Below are 20936 nucleotides of genomic sequence, written 5' to 3' on the forward strand. Positions count from 1 at the left end.
ATCCTCTCCCTGGTTTTGTTTGTTTTATTTTTTTCTATTTTGTTTCTGTGCTTATGTCACTCTGCTTTCCACCAGGTTGGAAATGGAGAACATGTCTTGGAGTTTCCTGCTTAAGGTTTCTGTTTCCAGGCTCGCTGTCCCTGGCCATCCTTGGAGCACTGTTGCCCATTGCAGTGAGCAGAAGGGAACGCTGGCTAAGTGCTCTCCTGAGGGTGCAGTGCCACTGGTGTCCCTACAGCAGCATGGCAGAGCACTGCAGAGGGTGAGTTATGTACCAGTTTAGGGCCTGAACTGGTAACAGCTTTTCTTTCCAGTTTCATTGGTGGAATTTGTAACTATCTGTGTTTTTAAGAGTAGTGTCTTTCAGTTTGAGAGACAGAGATTTTAATACATATCCCATGGTGCAGCTGTCACTCCTGTGGGAATAAAAATAATGACGTGAGTTAACAGGAGGTCAGGTTTTTCATCTGCTACAGTCTCCCTGAGTGACCTTGGACAAGCCCTTTGATCTGTTTATGCTTCAGTCTGTCTGCGTAGACAAGAGAGGAAGGAACTGCCCCGCGCCCCTTGCGGCCCTTGCTCTTTCACAGTCAGAGAAGATGCTTCCTTGTGCAGAGATCACCTTCTGCTCTGTTTGGATATAATGAGGGTCTGATCTCAGCAAGCTCTAGAAACAACTTACTGGAAATTATACTAATAACAACACTAATGCTCTGTATACTTTTTAGTACGCCTGCATGAGGCAACATCTGTGTGTGTTTAGATAAGCTGTAAGCAGCAGCATTTGGGCTTTGCACCAGCTGTGATCATCGTGCAGTTATCTGCTGGTCCGTGCCTGTGGCAGCAGGTACAGCTGTGAACACCACTCCGTGTGCATTGCAGTCTCTGTACTTAGTGCCTGCTTTTGGCACTCTCATCTCTTTCATTTATGAATGAGTGGTGAGGGAGGAGAGGGCTGGGCTGGGCTGAGTCCTTCACAGTTCAACTATAAAGAGCACAGGAGCTGAAACACAATCTCCTCCTCCTCCTTATCTGGCTGTTTCACCAACAGCCTTGCTCACAGCTGGGAGGAGAACAGCCTCACCAACAGCCTGAGCAGGAGCTGGGAGAAGGAAAGTTTTGTGCCCCTCACACTGCAGGCAAAACCTCTTTGCATGAACTCTGCTAACAGGTGAGCTTCACTTTTAACTATTAATTCTTAAAAGCAAGTTCATTTTCCATCATTGGGCCAGGTTATACAAGGTTATGACCCCTGGAGAGGTGGTAGGATGGTTTTTTGGCTGGGTTGTTAAAGCAAAAAAACAAGGTGCTCCAAGGACTCAACCAAAGCAATGTGTCCAAAAAACTTTACAACTTGAAAATTAATTTCATTGGCAAAGTTCCCACTCGTGGGAACTTAGAATAAAAGTTTTCACTAAAAAAAACTTTCTTGTGTTCCACTTAGGCACAAGGAGAGATAAGTGTTGAAGTTGTATTGATGAAACAAAATTGTTAAAGTAAACATGTATGTCATTACTATATTTTCCAAACACAAAGCCACTTTTCTTGCTGCTGTTCAGAATCTGACTTGGGAAATTTTAAATGTGAAGGTTTGTTTAGTGAAGTGAAATCCATCAGGTCAGAAATTAATCTTTTTTTTTTTTTTAATAGGATCAAAAACTTTTGTTCATTATTGTAGGTTGCCTGTGTTATGAGAACGTTTTTCTGATTCTTGTCAGTCTTTGTAAAGAAACAAGAAAAATAATTCACTGACCGGTCAGCTTTGTGTGTCGCATGGGGAGGGGAGTTCAGAAATAGAGAATGTAGAAGAAGTCCTGTCCTTTTCTGTTCAGAACACATGCAGATATTTATTAACAGTTTTATTAATAAAAATGTAAGGAAACTTAATGGTGAGGCAAGGACTCATAAGACATGAGGGTGTCATTGTGAGTACTACGGGACTTTCTGAGCAGTCTGTTAATCAGCACCCACTGTGACTTTTTCCACCTTAGCACCCTGTGTTCACACTGGCTCCAGAAGAGCACAGTGTCGTGACCACTTCTTCTTTCAGGTTTGCTTTAATCAAGAAGCCAGTAAAAGTTAGACAATCCTGTGTACTTAACACCCACTCTTCCATTCCTTCTCTGAGGAAACAAAATTTTTTACTGTCCTCACCTTTATCCCTCCTGCTTCCCCATCTTATTGCTGTTATGTTGTTGTTCCCCTTATCAGGATGCTCCTACACATGCAATTGTAAGATCTTTCTGTTATATGAGGGAAGAGGCAGAAGAGAACCATTTCCAGCTTATTTTACACTCTGTGCTCTACAGCTGTAAGTAAGATGATAACATAGAAAAAACAACCCCGAAGTTTTAGGAGTCTTTCCAAGGTCTGGGAAGTATACTGTAAGAAAACGCTGGGTTTATAGGATCAGGCAAATATGTTGTTCTGTGACACTGGGACACAGCCAGTGGGGGTGACAATGTTTACATCACATCGTTGTGATTTGAATATCACAGTTTTAAATGAAGAAAGATATGGTTGTTCCAATATCACATTAAAAACCCCTGTGTCACTTGACATCTCCAGTGAGATGTATTTATTTCACTTTGTGGCTGGCGGACAAAAATTGACATCCCTGCTGTTCTGGAATGTGAGAACTGTAAGCAATCTTATACCAGTGGGAAAAGAGAGAAGTGAGATACAGGGAAAGAGGAGAGAAGGGAGGAAGATGTGTCTCAGCAGAACCAGGTGTATGCAGTTGTCACCATACTAGATGTCATCAGTTAGGGTGAGCTCAGAGGGTGTCTGGTCGCTGAGGTCAGACAGACGGGGAACTTCTTACCTGTGGCTGAGCACAGTTGCACAGGGCCAGGTGGACAAGGGTTGGGGGCATTAATGTAGGTTTTCCTCCCTTTACCAGCCTTGTGGATGGCGTCACTCAGATTAAACAGCTGATGCTGTAACTGCAAGTGCTCTTGGCATCCCACTAGACAGTGCATGGAGAAGAAAATGTCTTCCCTGCCAGTTTTTCTAGACCTGACCTGAGGGTGCGTTCATGGTGCCTGGGGCTTCATTCCTGAAGGCCATACTTGTGTCAGTGTGGTGATAACCAAAGAAAGTCATGTCCACTCACAAAGACATTTACACAACTTGCTAATTATTTTTAAGTGAAGAGCTGTGGAAAGAGAACCCCAGACATAGTGACCTTGTGTGGCTCATTACCTTTAAAATTAGCTGAATGTCTCATCTAAGAGGTTTGTTTTTCTTATAAAGCTTATTCTAAGTGGCTTTTAATGCTTGTTATGAATTATTCTGCCAGCTGAAGCATTTGCAGAACTGCTGACCCTGACAGCTGATGGCAATTGTTTTTGAAAAGACACAGACCAGATTTAATGTTTAGAAGAAACTGGCCAGTAATTTTAACTAAAGGTATTAGTAAGCAATGGCAGCTAGGGAAAACATTGCAGTTTATTCCCTGAGGGGGGCATCCACTGTAACTCTTTTTCTCCACTAGAAATGATGTCCTGAATTCTGTTAATCTACTGGGTGGCAAAAAGAGTGCTTTTTAAGGTACTTCATCTGGAAGCTGTAGCTAATCTGTCTGAAAAAGAGAAAAATACTAGATAATAGGTTTGAAACACTGTTAGTTGGAGACTCAGAAAGGGGCTCACCTGAAAGTATGCTCTGTTCCTCTCCATGGAGCCCTCTTGCCAGAAATTGTTTCTGTGGCAACAAACTTGTTTCCAGCTGGGTTGTCTTGGAGTTTGATCTGGGATTGCTTAAGCTCAGATCTGTCACCGTGCCAGAGGCAAATAGAAATGCAAAAGTGATCTGATCTACAGGTAACGGAGAGGGCTGCTGTTACTGCTGCTCCACGAGAGATGTCCTCCTGACAATCTCCACTGACAAATTGCTATGGACAGCTCTTGCTGCTAAGATGAGCCTAGTCTTTAATTTCTGAACATGGTTGCTTTATTCTGCAAGGTTTCAAGCTTCCTTTCGCTTATGTTGTGTCCTATGGGTCAGCAGTAAAGACACAGAGCTTTGAAGACTGGTTAGATAGCCAACAGAGGAAGGGGAGATAAATAATGAATGCATAACAAAAGCAAATGTAATTGAACTATCAAACTTAAGTCACTTTAATGACACCTGAATAAAATGCTAAAATGGGCAACAACAGCAGGGAAGAATGGAAATCTTACAGAGATCTCATGGTTTGACTTTCTTTTAACTCGATATTTTAGTAACAATTAGAGTTTGATAATTTTATATCTGGAAATATTTTGTCTTCTATCTGCTAAGAAAGAAGGAGAGTTTTTACTCTGTGATGGATAATGATTTAGTGTCTACTCACATATTTAATTAGATGATGTATGTTTTATGGTCCGTGTTTAAGAAATGTTCAGACACAGCTTTCAAAATAGAAATTATCTTTTAATCTTTCAAGAGGCTTAAACTAGAATCCCTTAACTTGTCATGTCGGGACATCATTATCTGGAATTTGAACTAGGGTTCACATTTCAGAGATGGTCTTATACCTCCACCTCAGAGCAGGACGTGGATTTCTAAACAGCTCTCAGTTTGGACTCTCACATCTTCTGTGTCAGCTTTCCCATCTCTCACTCAAGAGCTCATCAGAACTCACCTGTAACAAGTATTTGATTCTCTCCCTTTCCTCTAGTCAGAAGCATGTTGGGAAGTGAATTGTGTGAGTGTCTTCTTTGATACTAATAGTATCAAAAAAGGGCTTTTTTCATTTCCATGAGGTCATGCCTCTTCAAATATTTTTCTCAATTTTTTCTCAATTTTTGTGTTGAACCTCTTTTGTCCAGATTAATACCATTATTATGGGCAGATTTCTCCTCATGATTTTCTTTAAAAGAAGACTAGAGAAGGGTCAATTGGATCTCAAACATATAGATCAGTCGGATTTCAAGCATATGGATGGCCGAGTTTGTGCCTCCAGGCAGGATGCTGGGACCTGTCTCCCGGGAGAGAGGTGGCAAACCGGCCGGGGCTCTGACACAGGGAAGTAGGCAGCCACTGCTTGTGCAGGTGCCAGTGTCATCCAAAAGGTGGGATGGAGAGGGGCTAGAAAGAGCATTCATGATCTTAGGCAGAATGCTGAAGTAGAGGAATTCAGCAGCTCTGTGCTGAGGAAGGCTTCATGCACCATATTCGAGGCCAGAGATGTAGAGAGAGTCATTTCAAGGTATGGCTGAGAAAATGGAAGAGGGAAGGCAAATTCATATACATCGTGAAATGAGAGCACCTGGGAGTAAGGGAAGGCCAGACTTTGTTTAAGTCTTAATGAAAGCAAGACACTAGCACTTAAAAATCATGTGACTACTAAAATAATTTTTTAAATGAAAATTAAGGGAATTGAGGAAATGAAATTCAGGAAATGAAAATGTAAGCAAGCCTGCAGATATAGATGCCAACACTTTGTTTAAAATGATTAATCCATTGGAGACTAGGAGTCATGTATCCTTAAGTGAAAAAAAAAAGAAAGGACTGAAGTTTTCAATAGTCATCTTGGGAGCAAGAGCAGTAATGAGGGAAAGAGCCCAAAGGAAAACCTTTTGCAAGACACGCTGCTTCTCGTGAGAAGTCTGAGAAATAACAATGGAGAACATGCGTTACATGTGACTATTGAGTCAGTTCTACAGGAAACTTGGTTAATCTCCAAAAGGGAAACTGCAAAAAAATAAAGAAGCTGAATTAAAGGTAGCAAAAAGGGATAGTTTAGAAGACTTAAATCTCTACAGACTAGATGGGGACTATTTGGAGACATGCACAAATGCATATGCACAACACACCCCCACACCACCCCCCAAGGCTGTATCTAAGGAAGAAATACAGAAATACAGAACAAGAGCCAAAAAAGACTCAACTGAGCCTGAAAGGAAATGAGCATAGCTAAACAGCAGTGCGTGGAAGGGCGGATGGTGTGCTAGACTAGAAAGAATTGGATCTAGAACAGAAACGTCTGAAAGGCACACTGGTGATCAGTGTAAGCCAGAAACACAAACACAGTACAAAGGCACAAAAGAATTATTCCAGTTTTAAATGTCAATAGTGCACATGATGTTAGGTACTTCAGTTGAACAGGCTCCTATCCGATGATGAATTTAATCTCTTCAATTTAAATTAATCCAAACAGAAGAAAAATAAGTCAAAATAAAATCAGGGGAGGAAGGGAAAAACCTTCAAATATTGTAAACAACTTTTCACTTTGCCATGTCTTAAGACTTTTACTGTACAAAATGAATCATATACCGAATCATATATGCAGAAATGGTATTTTAAAAAGAGATGAGTTTATTGAATGTATCATTATTTGCTGATGCGTGGAATAATGAAAATGTTAACATTCTCCTTGAACAGATGTGCTCAATCTCTTCAGACATGGCAGAGTTTAGACCACATTTCAGTTAGACTTAGCAAGCAAAATTTTTCTATCAGACAGCCTTTTCTATTTGTCAAATGTTATTAGTCATTGATTAGTGATGTCCCAAGCTACTGCTTGTCAGTAGCACTGCACAATCATTTTATGCACTGAATTATCAGTAAAGGAGGGAAAAAATTGTACGGATTGATGTTTGGTTGCTTTCCAAACTCCTTTTAGTTAATGAGATAGTTCTGTCTGGGAGGTATGACGTGCTGATCCTTGGTTTGAAGCAGCATTATAAAAGATACAAGCAAAAAGATAATTTGGTCCCTGCTTTGGTCTCCAACTTGTTAGTTTTTGAGCAAGTTTTCCCTTGTTACCAGTGAGCGATGCTGGGGAGGCTTGACGGGAGGGACTGCCTTGCATGCTACCAGCATTCCTTCCCCTTTCTGTGAGAGCATGTGGGTGCAGAGACAAGTTGCTCTCAATACATACATCGGCTCTAGGGCCATAAGTGTCTGGCCAAAGGTCTGGGCTGGCAGCCAGTGAGCTTTGCTCACCCTTGGTGCGTGCTGACCTGTGTGGGTGCCAGCCAGTACTACAGCCCTCAGGCTGGAAATGGGTGGCTCGTGCTCAGGCTGTAGAGAAATCTGTGGAGTGACTCCTACAGGGCCATGGCACCCCTTGATCAGCCACTCTGTGGAGCAGGAGGTGTGTGGCAGTGCCGGGGGTAGAGGGGCACGCTGGCAAACCAAGGGAGGCAAAATTCATCAAAATGCAGTATAGATATGAGCTGGACCTTAAGTCACTGACTTCTGTGCTAGACATCTTGCCTGATGGAGCACAGTGCTGGTGTCAGAGCAGGCTGCAGCATCAAAAGAGGCAGTAATACAGAGTTTAGGAAAATGAATCAGAAGGGTGATTTTACCCAAGGCTGTAGATGGTAAAATGAATCAGAACTCATTTAGCTCGGAAGGGTGAAGTTCCTATTTCTCAATCCCAGGATACAACACAGTTGTTCCAGTCATTGTTCCTTACTGGTAATGTTGTGCACCGATCATGGTTTATGTGGCTTCTACTAAGACCTTTGTAATCTGGGCTTTGTTTTGGCACTGTCCTTTTTAATGGGGATCGCCATACAAATTTGGGCGTATAAGAAATTCTGTGGTCCATGAGTAATTATTATTTACTTGCCTGCTGCTTCTGCAATAGTGACAGGATGCTTCTTTGGCTTCTGTGTCAAGGAGGGCTGTGGGGGAGAGGGCCATTGACATGGCTGAGGGGAAAGGAAGATTTGGAGTTCTGTCTCTGAGTAATAACAGTGATTTAAGATGTCTACAGGAAGTGGTGCAATACGTTTTCCTCCACCCACTGTTCTGTACTCAAGCAAGTCACTCATGAAGCTTCAGGAAGATGACCTCTGTGGGTAGGAGCTAGTCACAACCACGTATCAGTGAAATTCTTGGGGGGTCATGTCGTCCACCTGGTTGATCTTCAACAGCATGAAGTAGGGGGCAAATGAGGGTCATTTTTAAAAGCTTTGAGGCAGCTATAGCATGACTAATTCCTGTTATGTGATTCACCTCCCTGATACTACTTAGACTGCTTGCCTGAAATTACACATTGTAAGAACTTCTTATTACCATAAATAGGGATTTTCCGAAGTGGTTTTTTTTCAGCACTTCCCTGTGCTCAACCAGTTGTTCAGACCTTGCAAAAGGCCCTAATCCTAGATAAAGAATAAGTAGTAGCGTAAGATAGAATGAGTAGTCTGAGGGAACCGAGTGATGTAGTTGCCAAGCCACTCTGCATGATATTTGAAAAGTCATGGCAGTCAGGTGACTGGAAAAAGGGAAACATTGTACTTATCTTTAAAAAGGGTAGAAGGGAGGACCCTGGGAACTACCGACCTGTCAACCTCCCCTCTATGCCTGGGAAAATCACGGAATAGATGCTCCACAACATCCTAGAAGCTATGCTAAGGCACATGGGGGACAGGGAGGTGATTTGGGACAGCCAGCATGGCTCCTTCAAGGGAAAGTCCTGCCTGATCAACCTAATGGCCTTCTATGATGGAGTGACTACATCAGTGGACAAGGGAAGAGCTGCAGATGTTATTTATCTGGACTTCTGTAAAGCCTTTGACACACAACATCCTTCTCTCTAGATTGGAGAGACATGGGTTCCATGGGTGGACTGTTGGATAAGAAAGCAGCTGGACTAAGGGTTAGTGGTCAATGGCTCAGAGTCCCAATGGATATCAGTGGCAAGTGGTGTCCCTCAAGGGTCCATACTGGACCAGTGTTATTTAACATCTTTGCTAATGACACAGACAAAAGGATTGAGGGCACCCTCAGCACGTTTGCAGATGGCACTAAGCTGAGTGGTGTGGTTGACATTCCTGAAGGGATGCAGTGGCATCCAGAGGGACCTGGACAAGCTTGAGAAGTGGGCCCATGGGAATTTCATGCTGTTTAACAAGACCAAGTGCACGGTGCTGCACCTGGGTTGGGCAGATCCCTGGTATCGATCCAGGTTGGGGGATGAACAGATCAAGAGTAGCTCTGCCAAGAAGAAGGACCTGGGAGTCCTGGTGGATGAGAGGCTGGACGTGACCTGGCAATGTGTGCTCGCAGCCCAGAAAGCCAACTGTATCCTGGGCTGCATCAAAAGCTGCGTAGCTGGCAGGTTGAAGGAGGGGATTCTGTCCCTCTACTCTGCTCTGATGAGACTACACCTGGAGTGCTGCATCCAGCTGTGGGGGCCCCAGCAAAGGAAGGACATGGACCTGTTGGAGTGAGTCCAGGGAAGGTACCCCAAGCTGATTAGAGGGATGAAGCACCCCTCCTATGAGGAAAGGCTGAGAGAGTTGGGATTGTTTAGTCTGGAGAAGTGAAGGCTTCAGGGTTACCTAATTGTGGCCTCCAGTACCTACAGGAAAGATGGAGAGGACTTTTTGCAAGGGCATGTAGTGACAGGACAAGGGGGAATGGCTTTAAACTGAAAGAGGACAGATTTAGATTAGACATTAGGAAGAAATTCTTTACTGTGAGGGTGATGAGGTACTGGAATCGGTTGCCCAGAGAAGTTGTGGCTGCCCCATTCCTGGAAGTGTTCAAGGCCAGGTTGGATGGGGCTTGCAGCAACCTGGTCTAGTAGAAGGTGTCCTAGTCCATGGGTTTTGAACAACATGATCTTTAAGGTCACTTCCAACCCAAACCATTCTATGATTCTATGATACTGGACTAATTGGGCTAATTATCCTATCTGCCTTCCTTACCCTGCATCTCAAGTCGTCCTTCATATATGCAGGCCTCAGCTAAGAAGTCCAAAGTCATAAAAACCTGAAATGAAAATGTACAGAAACAGAACATGGAGTTCCCAGAATATCAAAGTTGCAGCAAATGGAGTGATATACCCAAGACTGTGAATAATTGCATGTCCGTGTTAGGGGAGAATTGGGCATCTATGACTAATTAGTCTTTTGTTTATGTGGATTCTGAAAAAATGTTGCCAACTTCCTTCTTTGACAATAGGTTTATAAATGGCAGTAATGGCAAAAGTAAAGTTATTTGTAATTTACAGAATACTGTAATGGTTTTCTTCCACTGAAACTGATACACAGAGTAATAATTATTGTACTCAGAGGTTCATGTTAAAGGATCCACTTGCAAGTAAACAAACACTGAATGGGTTGTGTATAGATCTAAATTAACTTTAGTTTAGAAATTCTTTTTAAGTAGGAATTGAGATTTTGTCTTTTTTTTCTGCCCAACTTGCGTAAGATGGTTTCAGAGGTTTAAAAAGATACAGTCTATTTTTTATGGGGTGACTGGTAAGACTCTCTTGCAAAAAGAATGTACAGAATTTGTTCTTCTAATGTAAAAAAAAGCAAAGAGAAAAAGAAAAAAGGGAAAGTTAGTATAGCAGAGAGGTAGCCTTTCTGCTTTACAAAACCAGCAGAAGAACAGAAACAAAGCTCCCTGCAGCCAACTGCTCTTCACACAGAGGTTTGACAAAAACAAAATTTCTGCAAAATTTCTGATGTGGTGGCTTAAAATTATATCTTATGGACCATACAGCTGTCTTTAAAGTGTATATGTTTATTTCCAGATTCACTGAGAATGGTTTAGAAACTGATCCAATTAAAACATACATTGTATGGACAGTAGAGAAATTAACTCCATGCACTTAAAAGATGCATTGATGATGCACATTAAATGAGCTGCACTAAAAGAAGCTGAACATCAAGGTCAAGTACACTAGGATAAGGAATTAGAAATCTTGGGGTCTCTAGTGCCACCTAATTTTTAGCCCACTTGCATATTTAAATGAGACTTTGATCTTTAATGGATATAATTGTTATTTCTACAAGACTTTTGTCTCAATGTGAGCCATGCCAGTTTATCTGAGCTCAACAAAACTAGTACCCTGCTGAGATGCTTGAGTCCAGTTTGAGCACCTTTCTTGTAGAAACATAATGCAGTAGACTGGGATTATCTTGTTTTTCTTCCTGCACTTTTTTTCCCTGGTCTGCCAGGCCAAGTAACAAACCACTGCAGTTTTCCTGTTTTATGTCCCTGAAGTAACAGACAGTGCTAGCTTGAGTGTTTCTCTGTGGCTTTGCTTTGTGCCTCTAAGAGTAGTCATGTAATATATTGCCTTATCCCAAGGGGTGAACAAGAATAAAGTATCTTACTCACTAGCATTGTTTCCATCTCTAATAAACATACCTATCATCCAGTTTTTTGTTTGCTTGTTTTATCTACAGCAGTCATTGGAAGGACATTTGAGTGTTTCACAAGCACTACCAATTTACTTCAGGAAACTCCTGTCTGTAATGGAATATGTTTGAATTTGTGAGGACAGAAAAATGGGGATTATATAATTTGGTTGCCCAAAGTACTTGGTCCTCTTCTTATTTGCCTGTGTATTATAGTGGAAATGATTCCAGTGACTTCATCCATGGTGAGTAGAAAGGACACCTGACTTTATGCCCTTTAAGTACTGCATCCTACTGTAATTCTTTTCTTCTCAGCAGTAACAGAGTGAACCTAAGTGCATTGTTGTCCATCCTGCTGCATAGCCAGATATCCCCCATTGCAAACTATTTGATTTTTTTTTCTTTCCAAGCATGGTAATTTTGTATTTGTTCTCAAAGGATTTTATTTTGTTTTCACACCCAAGATCATCTTAAATCCTGTTAGTATTATATACTCCTTCCTAAATCAGTATAATTTGCTGATTTATTTAGTGCATTTTCTATCCCATTCAAATGTGATTGAAATTATGACATTATGAATACCTGAAAACACTGACTAGCATCCTGAAATGGGGAGATTATCTCACAGTCAACTCAGTCCAATAGCGAACTACAGTTGGCTGCTTTCTGAGTGTGGTTGTGTAACACACCCAGCATTACGTGCTACCTTTACAATTTCCCAGGTGTAATGAGAATGTGCTTTAGGATGTGTCAAAGTCTTTATAAAATAAAGTTGTATTACTCATGTTGCTTCCTGTGTAGCTGTTTGGCCACATACCTCATGAAACAAGGAAATGAGACTGGTCTGACACCACCGTTTTTTGTTGAATCGTGTGTCTCTTATTGCAGCAGCTTCTCTAAGGCAGCCTTCCAAGCTGTTTGACTGCAGTGCTGCTGCCCTTGCTGCTTCTGTGCCTTCCCCCTTGTCCTCCCTGCTTTTCTCCAGCCCTGAAGTGCCACTGCTGACTCTGTTCCTCTCAAGTCTTGGCTTTCCCCGTGCCCTTGTGCACGGGTGCTCAGTGTGAGAAAGGAATTGTTAGGGTGTCACAGGAGCTGAGAGTTGCTGAGGAGGAGGCTGTCATGTCGGAAATCAGGCTGCAGAAGCCATGAGGACAGGGATTGCACTGAACTGTGGCAGGTAGTTTCTGGAAGCTGGGGTACTGACATGACTGGGATATTTGGGGATTGATGCTATGTGGGGCAGGACTGTCCACTGTCAGGGAGGGGAGGCATTAGGTTCATGGATTAATCAGGGGAGATGAGACTGACTTCTACTACTGTCTTTTATAATTTTCAACTCTCCTTTGCTTTCTGCTCACTGGAACAGCAACATGATTTGCAGACTGGCAAGTCTGCACATTGTGGGGAAAATAGGACCCATCCATGCCTGTGCTGGTCTTCCTACAGAAAGCAGGTAGGACTTAGGCTGGAGCTTCTCCCATCTTCCTGAGGTAGAGTGTAAAATAAGTGCAGTTGCCAACCCCAGCCCACCTTCATGTTCTCCTGAAGTATGGCAGGACTCACCTGGGTGAGTCTCCACAGCTGTGAGTCACTTCTGTGAACACATGGTTATTGATTGTCTGATGGCTTTTTCTAGCTGAAGCTGGGCTGACTGGTGTATAACTGCAACTACTCTTTTTCACAATTGTTATGTCTGTTTTACCCCAATCCACCATAATTTCTGAAACATTATCAGCAATAATTCACACGTTGCTTTAGCTAATTCCCTAGGAGTGCACATAGCCTTTCAAAATATGTTAGTCTTTGCTTATGTATAGTCTTCTGTGCCCCTATCCTACTGTTAAAATTAATTGTGTTAGATTATGGGTCGCAATTTTGGTTCTAAAGATTGGAATAAAAAATAACAGCAAATATTTCAGCTATCTTTAGATCCAAAATTTGTGTTTGTTCCTCATATGTACCTGTTTTTCTTTTCCTTTACTAACCTTGTGTGTTATTACAAACATCCTTCATTGCCTTTAGTGGCTTTCTACTTGGTACTCTTTTAGAATCAGAATGGCTTAGGTTTGTAGGGACTTTTAGAGGCCATGTAGTCTGACCCTCCTGCAATGAGCAGGAACATTTTTTATTAGACCAGGTTGCTCAGAGCCCCAACATGACCTTGAATGTTTCCAGGGATGGAGCAGCTGCCACCTCTCTGGGCAATCTGTGTCAGCATTTCAATACCCTCATCATAAAAAATATCATTCTTGTATCTAGTCTGACTCTACCCTCTTTTAGTTTAAAACCATTACCCCTTGTCCTGTTGCTACAAGTCCTATTAAAAAGTCTGTCCCCATGTTCCTGTAAGTGTACCCTTAGATACTGAAAGGCTGCAAAAAGATCTCTACAGAGCCTTCTCTTCTCCAGGCTGAACACCCCCAGCTCTCTCAGCCTTTCCCCCATAGGAGAGGTGTTCCACTCCTCTGACCATTTCTGTGGCCCTCCTCTGGACCTGCTCCAACAGATCTGTCTTTTATATCATAATTTTTCTGATTGAATCGAAACATAATTGTGCCATTCCCTCATACTCAGTCATGCCTCCCAATTTCCACTTTCTTCTATTTTTATTTTTTTTCAAACTTGCTCTAAAGATATTATCCTATTTCTGCCCATTTTATACTGTTCGACCAGTCCCTAGACTCTTCTGCTGTGAAGAGCAGCCTCTTTATTTGACCTTATTCTTCCAGGCTTTGTGAAACAGGATCAAACAAGCAGACAAACCCTCAAGAGCTGAAGAAAGCTTAGTGTGTAAACTTAAGGTTGGTGTTTGTGTAGGTAATGACCTGAACCAAAACCTAAACTGAAACAACCCCAGGTTTCTGGTTCCAAGACAGGCAGGACAGTTAAAGTCCTGCTGTGACAGTCAAGTGACTCAGTCCTGTCTGCACTGTATGACAGGTGCAAGGACGGATTAAATAGCAAGAGAGCTACCATCCTATAAAGGCACACGACCACATTGCGCTCCTTGTTAATGGAAATGAATGCTTTGTGGGTGAGACAAGCTGGGTGCACAACTGTTGCAAATTCCATCAAGGAAGTCCTTTGACGTAGTCCCATTTGTCTCTGCCAAAAACTATGTATGCCTTATTGCAGACAGATTTCTTACAATGAAAACTGTAGCAATGTTCACTGAAAACCCACCTGGGCTCTGTGCTAGTACTTGGTCTGAGGGGAAGAGGCTGTTGCTGTCTGTGGCTCTGCACTATTTTCTGTGCTGTTGCCAGCAGGCAGCGTTTAATATGTGCACTGCACCATGGTTCATGGTGCAGGAGGGAGTCATGTTTTTCTCAGCAGTTAAGGCACAGAGGAGTTGGGAAAGAAATGAACTGTTGTTGAACTATCCAGTGAGTAAAGCTGGCTTGTTTAAACCAGGAAAAAGTGAGGCTTTCTGAAGCCCAGGGATCCTTGGCTTTGTTTTTAATCCAGAAAGAAGGGAATTGTTTGGAACTCATGTAGAGGGAAGTCACCTTCTAATTTTTTGCCAAGACTTGGGCTTAGATGGGTATAATCTAAAAGATGTGGGCATATATGAGAGAGAAATATTGCCTGGAAATTTATGCAGACTTGTTATACTGAAGGTGTTACATAAATTATGCTCAAAAAAATCACACAGCTGCACTATATCCATATTAAAGTTGTCTAAATGAAATGCCTGTGTGTTCCCGTTCAAAACTGCTTTCAGCTTTATGATTGTCTGCACCCCAGATGTTTTTCATACAGCAGCTTTTTTCATTTTCCCCCTTCCCCTATCCAGACAAGGTCAGTAAGTAAAAGGGGGCTATTAGTCTTTTCTCTTCTATACCCTGCATCACCTTTCCTTCAGTTTCCACTTTTTCAGACAGCTTGTAAAGTATTGTGTCATATGTTCTTATTAACAGAGTGAGTTCTTCTGCACCCATTTGTTTAAACCTGCCATTGCTGTCCTTGGATACCAGGTTTGTTTGAGAAAAATCCTACAGTTTCACTCCCTGGCTGGTGTAGAGCTGTGTTTAGGGTGCTGGGGGAAAGGTGAACTACCTCTGTATTTCTCATTTGGCTGCTGAGCCTGTCCTTAGTTAGGCACGAGTGGTCAGAGGGTATAAAGGTGGCCCAGAGCCCATACTCTGAGGAGGCTGAAACAAGGGAAGGATTTCCTGGCTCACTGCTGTCACTGACCAGAGGAGCAGTATAAAACAACTATTGCACAAGCAAGAATCTGGACCTTTGTTTTTCATCCCCATCTTTGAAATCAGGGAGGGTTTGTTAGCACAAGGCAAAGAATCACAGAATCACAAATTGTTAGGGTTGGAAGGGACCTCTGGAGATCAAGATTTGTTACAGGCAACCTTCTCTTCCTGCCCCTTCAAACACCCCACTCCAGCACTTCCTCTAGGAGCAGGAAATGTTCTTGTAATCTTAAGTGTATAGTATATTAGCATAATGTCATATCAATAAGACTTTTGCTGTCTCCTTCACATTCTGCATTCTGACAAGACTCTCAAACTAAAGAGAAATTATTTTTACAATCACGTTCTCTGTACATAAACATAATTTAATAAAAACATTTGGAGTTCTTAGAGGAAAAGAAACATTTTCAAAAAACTGTATAGTACATCTGCATTTCCTCATACTGTGATCCATAATGACTCACTGGGTAACACTGAATGAAACTCAGTGCTGTTAAACTATAAAGAGATGTAAAGACATCAACAGCTTTTGTACTACTATTTGGCCTCATCAACAGGAGCTGGATACTGACTGGACATTGAGTTGGTAGATATGATGATAGGTCTCAGATTTTTAGGTATTTTAGACAACAACTAGGATGTGCCAAGCATCGAATTATTATACAGAGATGCTATCAAATAAAAACTCAAGCCTAGAGCTCTGTATTGAAAAGGTGGGATGGGGTAAGTAGGTTATCAAATCTGCCTCAGCAAAGATTCTGTGCACTGTTCTTGTGGGTGGGGAGCCAGGTCTTCTGCAGATGGAAGAGCTGCTTGGTTGTTATGGAGCCTTTGAGAAACTAGATAGTGTTCCAGGAGAACTAATGGCCCCTAAGTGACAGTGTTCTGGGAAATCTGTACATAACTGTAGTGATTGATTTTCACTGTACATGTCAGTACTGCTAACGTTGTCATCTTTATTCCATTGGAAGGTTAGGGCAATTTCTTGGAGCAAACTTCAAACTAAACCATGGGTGTTTGTGACTGGGTCCCTTAAGCAGCATTTCTCCTTTTGTGCTTGATTTATGAATTATAACTATTGTGACACCAACAGTGGAGCAGGTGAACCTCTTAAACTTAAAGGGAGCTGCTTACGAGTGAGAGGAGGAGAGCATAGTCCTGGACTTGGCCAGTGTTTCATGCAAGTTGCACTGGACAATGGAGTTAAAAGTTTTGAGAGAGATGAACTTACATTGTTTCATGATTGAGAGTATCTGAGATCTCGAAGAATATTTTAACCAAAACCAGGCTTGTTGTTCTGTCTGTTGGAAAGGAAAAGTAAAGGAATGAAATATACATTCTAATTCTTACTTACATGTGTTTGCTGTGAATTCTCTGGGGCTGTGCTACCCTGGTTGAAACTAAACAATGAAAGCCTTTGCAGGTTTGATCACTTATTTCAGCCAGGCAATTCTTTTAAGGCCTAAAGCAGGTGATTTTCTTTTCAGCTTCTACAGGGATAAAGCCTACCACTATATAAAAAAAGCATGTATTAAAAAAAATTATTTGACAATAACATCCCCAAATGCTGCAGCTGACAGTAATTTTACTGTAGTGTGGTCATGTTCTCATAAGGGTTGTCTTGGAAGAAATGGTATGTTCCTAGATGGCACAGAAGATGATGACAAAAATACAAATTAGGATAGCAAACAGGAAAAAGCAACAAGGCCTTATCTTTGTCCTTGAACAGTGCTCCTTTTGAATCCATGGTAACTGAAGCTGTATGAAGAGTACACAAATTGCTGACCTTACAAAAGTATACACCTTAACCCTGCATTTTCTGAGAAGAGATTGAAAGAAATAGGCTTGCTGTTCTGCATCATCAGGTTAAACATGCATCTCCTCCAGACTAGGCACAGTTTGCCCTGCTGTTTTCCAGTGCTGAGCACTTGTGCCAATGTGAATATATCACACGAGGTCATAAAACGCTGAATGCAATATTTCATCATTTAGTTTAGGGTTAAATCACTGTGAGCTGGGTCCAGGCTGAACATTTGTCCTAGTTGAATTGAGTGCTAACCCATTGTCAGAAGTGGCTTTTTTGTCTTAAGTAGTAATAGTATAGTATAGCAATGGTTTGTATGATTATGTGCTTGGATTATAGAAGATTCTTCAGATGAAAACCATTATATTCATATTCAGTGAAGATGAAAAGATGCAAATGTATAAGTAGTAAGAGTAAATGAGTATTTTTGAGAGTTGATAGAAAATAAGGAATATGTAATAGCATATCCTGTAGAACTGAGACCACGGGGATACACTGTACCAATGTCCTTCCCACAGAGGAAGACAGCTTGTTTTCATGATTATGTTTACAAGTAACTGTAAGAGAAGTGCTAAAAATTCCATTTTTTTCATCCTGAAGAATTGAACTGCATATTACATGGTATCTTGTATCTAAAGGAAAAATTAAGAAATGGAAATTAAAAATCAACTGTTTTGTGGGCCCTACATCCTCCAAGAAAGTCCAAGTGGACTGCTGGCTTGCCAGAGATATTTTTTCCATCATAGACAGATCTGATTACTGCTTTTCTGCCTCATCCGCAACGCAGAGATGATATTCCTTCACATTTTAGATACCTCCAGAGCTAAAGCAACAGATGTTTGTAATTTGCTTTGGGATTCTGGGACATAAAATTTTCTGGTACTTTTCTGGTAACTACTAGGACTTACTCATATGAATCATGGTTTCCCAGACAGGTTTTATCTTCTATCAAAGACTATAAGAAATTTAGGGCTAGGAAAAAGCAGTTTTCTGAAAACTGCACTATATATTTAGCAATTGTATCCCTTCTAAAGATTTTCATGTGTTTTATCTTCAGGTTATTAACATCCTGCAGCAAGTCATCACTTCAGCCCAAAGGTTTGTGGAAGAAATAAGCAATGCATGAAACTGGATGTAATTAATTTTTACATTCAGGATCCTGATGAGTGATACACAGGGAGAAGTAGAAGATGGTAAATCTCACAGAGAACGCAACTGAGAAGTGCAATATTAATCACGATATCCATGAGACATTATCCCCTGTGGTATACATATTTGTATTTATAGTAGGCTTGCCAGCTAACTGCCTGTCCCTGTACTATGGGTATTTACAGATCAAAGCTAAGAATGAACTGGGTATCTACCTTTGCAATTTGACTCTAGCAGACCTGCTCTACATATTTTCTTTGCCTTTTTGGCTTCAGTATGCTTTACAGCATGACAATTGGACCTATGATGAGCTGCTGTGCAAAATCTGTGGCATCATCTTATATGAGAACATCTATATCAGCGTGGGCTTCCTCTGCTGCATCTCCATTGACCGCTATCTCGCCGTCGTGCACCCCTTTCGGTTTCAGCAGTTTCGGACAATGAAGGCAGCTGCAATTGTGAGCATCATTATCTGGACCAAAGAAATAATGACATGCTGCTTTGTCTTCACCCACGGGGAGATCAGTATGGATGCTGAGAGCCACTTGGTGTGCTTTGAGCACTACCCCATCAAACAGTGGGAGCACAATGTCAATTACTACCGCTTCTCTGCTGGCTTCCTCTTCCCCTTCTTTCTGCTGGCCTTCTCTTACTGTGGGATTTTACGAGTTGTCCACAAGAGTCCCGGCACTCAAAAGAAGAAGAAAATCCAAATTAAAAGACTGGTTTCAAGCACTGTTTTCATATTTTTAGTTTGCTTTGGGCCATACCATATCCTACTTGTAGTTCGTAGCTTGTTGGAGAACAACTGCTCATTTGCTGAGAAAATATTTAATGTTTATCATATTTCTCTCCTGTTGACTACTTTTAACTGTGTTGCTGACCCACTATTGTACTGTTTTTCCAGTGAAAGCACTTACCAGAACTTTGTCAAGATGCGAGACTCTTGTCTAACATGTTTAGGGCGTCTGAGGACTGAGACAAAGGAATCCTATCCACTGAACAGTATGGAAGCACCCAACAGGACACAGCATGAGCAACAACCTGGGATATTACAAATACCACTTGATGGTACCGGAATGAAGGACTGCTCTACAGCTAACATAGGCAGCTGTGGTGGTTTGAGACCCCTGAAATCTAATTCCCGAGTCCAAGTCCCCCTCCCACATCTCACCCCAGTGTGAGATGGATTTTCCAGACACAACACAAGACTCAATATGGGGGGAATTATATTACAGTCACTACACAAATAAATATTATAATATATTATATATACACAATCTTAATTATCTTTCCTATGATAAAGCAGTATTTACAATGGATCAAATCTCTTCTCCCTCCAGTAAAAGTCCAGATGGGAAGTAGGAAAAGATCCTTCCCACGTTTAAGGCAGCAGTCTCTCCTCTTCCATGCAGCAGCTGTAGCTGGATTGTTGTAGCTGGATCTCTTCCATTACACACAAGAGGGGTCTCTTTTCACCCCTCTAAAGCCCTTCAACTCCAAGCAAAGGTCTCTCTCTTCTGGACTGCGAATTAGCCGGGACAAGGGCTCGCTTCACCACCTCATATCACAAAGTGCAGGGGTCTTCGTGACGGTCCCTCTCCTCAGGGGATTTAAGCTCCCTTGAGTCAGAATGTTAGGGCAGCTTTCAGTTGAAAGTCTTTGCCTCAACCATTCTACCAGAGCTCCTGTGCTCTGTCTCAGGCTGCCAGCTTGGCAGCAGCAGCAGGGGGGGCCACGCCACTTTCCCGGCATTCCTTCTGGCCATCCTGGTCCAGGACATCTCTGAGCTTCTTAGCTCTTCTCTCTCTGCTGCATGCTGCATTTTAGGACTTCCATCCAGTAGGAGCCCACCCCATTCCACTTAGGAGGGCTCTCAAAAGGGTTTTGGGGGGTCTGGTTCAGTTCTTACCCCAAAAACTCTGTCTGTAGAGCTTAGTTCTCTCTCTCTCTCTCTCTCTCCATTAGAGATCTCTGTCTCTCTGTTTAGCTGCATGATTGTTTCTGCTGTTTCTTCTTATCTCTTGGCTTTCTGCCACAGTCTCCGTTCACTGCTGCTTGGCCGCCACTTTTCAGTATCTCCTGTTGCTGCCCACAGTGGAGAAACTCCTCCAGCTCTCAGCTACAGAACTCGGCCCACTTTAACACTGTTCCAAGTTCTTGTAGCCCCCCCCAACAGGGCTCCTGCCCCTTCTCCTCGTGGCTTCAGAACATGGCCACTTCTCCTCCAACTACCTCATCATCCTTCTTTTCCGTTTTGGTGTGCTTTGTTTTAATTTTGCAGGAGCGCTGATTGAGTCAACAGCAAGAGAGACACCACCCCCCTGGGGGTTACTGTTTTTTTAACTCCAGGGGGAAAAAACACTTTTTCCCCCACCACAGCAGCCTACAGCATTATTCAAGAAAGGACATTAATCTTAAATCTGTGGCTATGGCTGTGTTTCTGTATCCATCTGACTTATACCTTCATGTATTACAACAGTGTGACCTCCCAAGGGCTTATGAGCAATGTTGTACAGTGAGGTTGTTTCTGGAGATGCTTGGACTTTGTAACTGAACTGACTTGGTATGTGCTTTCCTCACTATTGTCAATCACATGTCTGTTGTTGTTGTGCTACCACTTAAAATCTGTTGTGTTGATGACTGCATTGACTGGAATAAGCTAGTACTCATGGTGTG

At 42.1% G+C, this 20936-nt stretch overlaps 1 protein-coding gene across 2 annotated transcripts; it reads left to right on the top strand.

Moving 5' to 3' along the window:
* The first annotated feature begins 1081 nt into the window (after window positions 1-1081).
* Window positions 1082-19978, top strand: GPR68 (G protein-coupled receptor 68). 2 transcript variants are annotated; one of them, XM_051806708.1, is made up of 3 exons: window positions 1091-1171; window positions 11145-11341; window positions 18166-19978. In XM_051806708.1, the coding sequence occupies exon 3, from the start codon at window positions 18299-18301 to the stop codon at window positions 19439-19441; it is 1143 nt and encodes a 380-aa protein (XP_051662668.1). In that variant the 5' UTR covers window positions 1091-1171; window positions 11145-11341; window positions 18166-18298; the 3' UTR covers window positions 19442-19978. The 2 variants fall into 2 exon arrangements, with proteins under 2 accessions (XP_051662666.1, XP_051662668.1); XM_051806706.1 differs by lacking the exon at window positions 11145-11341 and having other exon boundaries at window positions 1082-1171.
* The last annotated feature ends 958 nt before the right edge of the window (window positions 19979-20936 follow it).

The sequence above is a fragment of the Manacus candei genome, unplaced genomic scaffold, assembly GCF_025592945.1.
Source record: "Manacus candei isolate 608988 ecotype Guabito, Panama unplaced genomic scaffold, ASM2559294v1 h1tg000067l, whole genome shotgun sequence".
Classification (NCBI taxonomy): Eukaryota; Metazoa; Chordata; class Aves; order Passeriformes; family Pipridae; genus Manacus; species Manacus candei.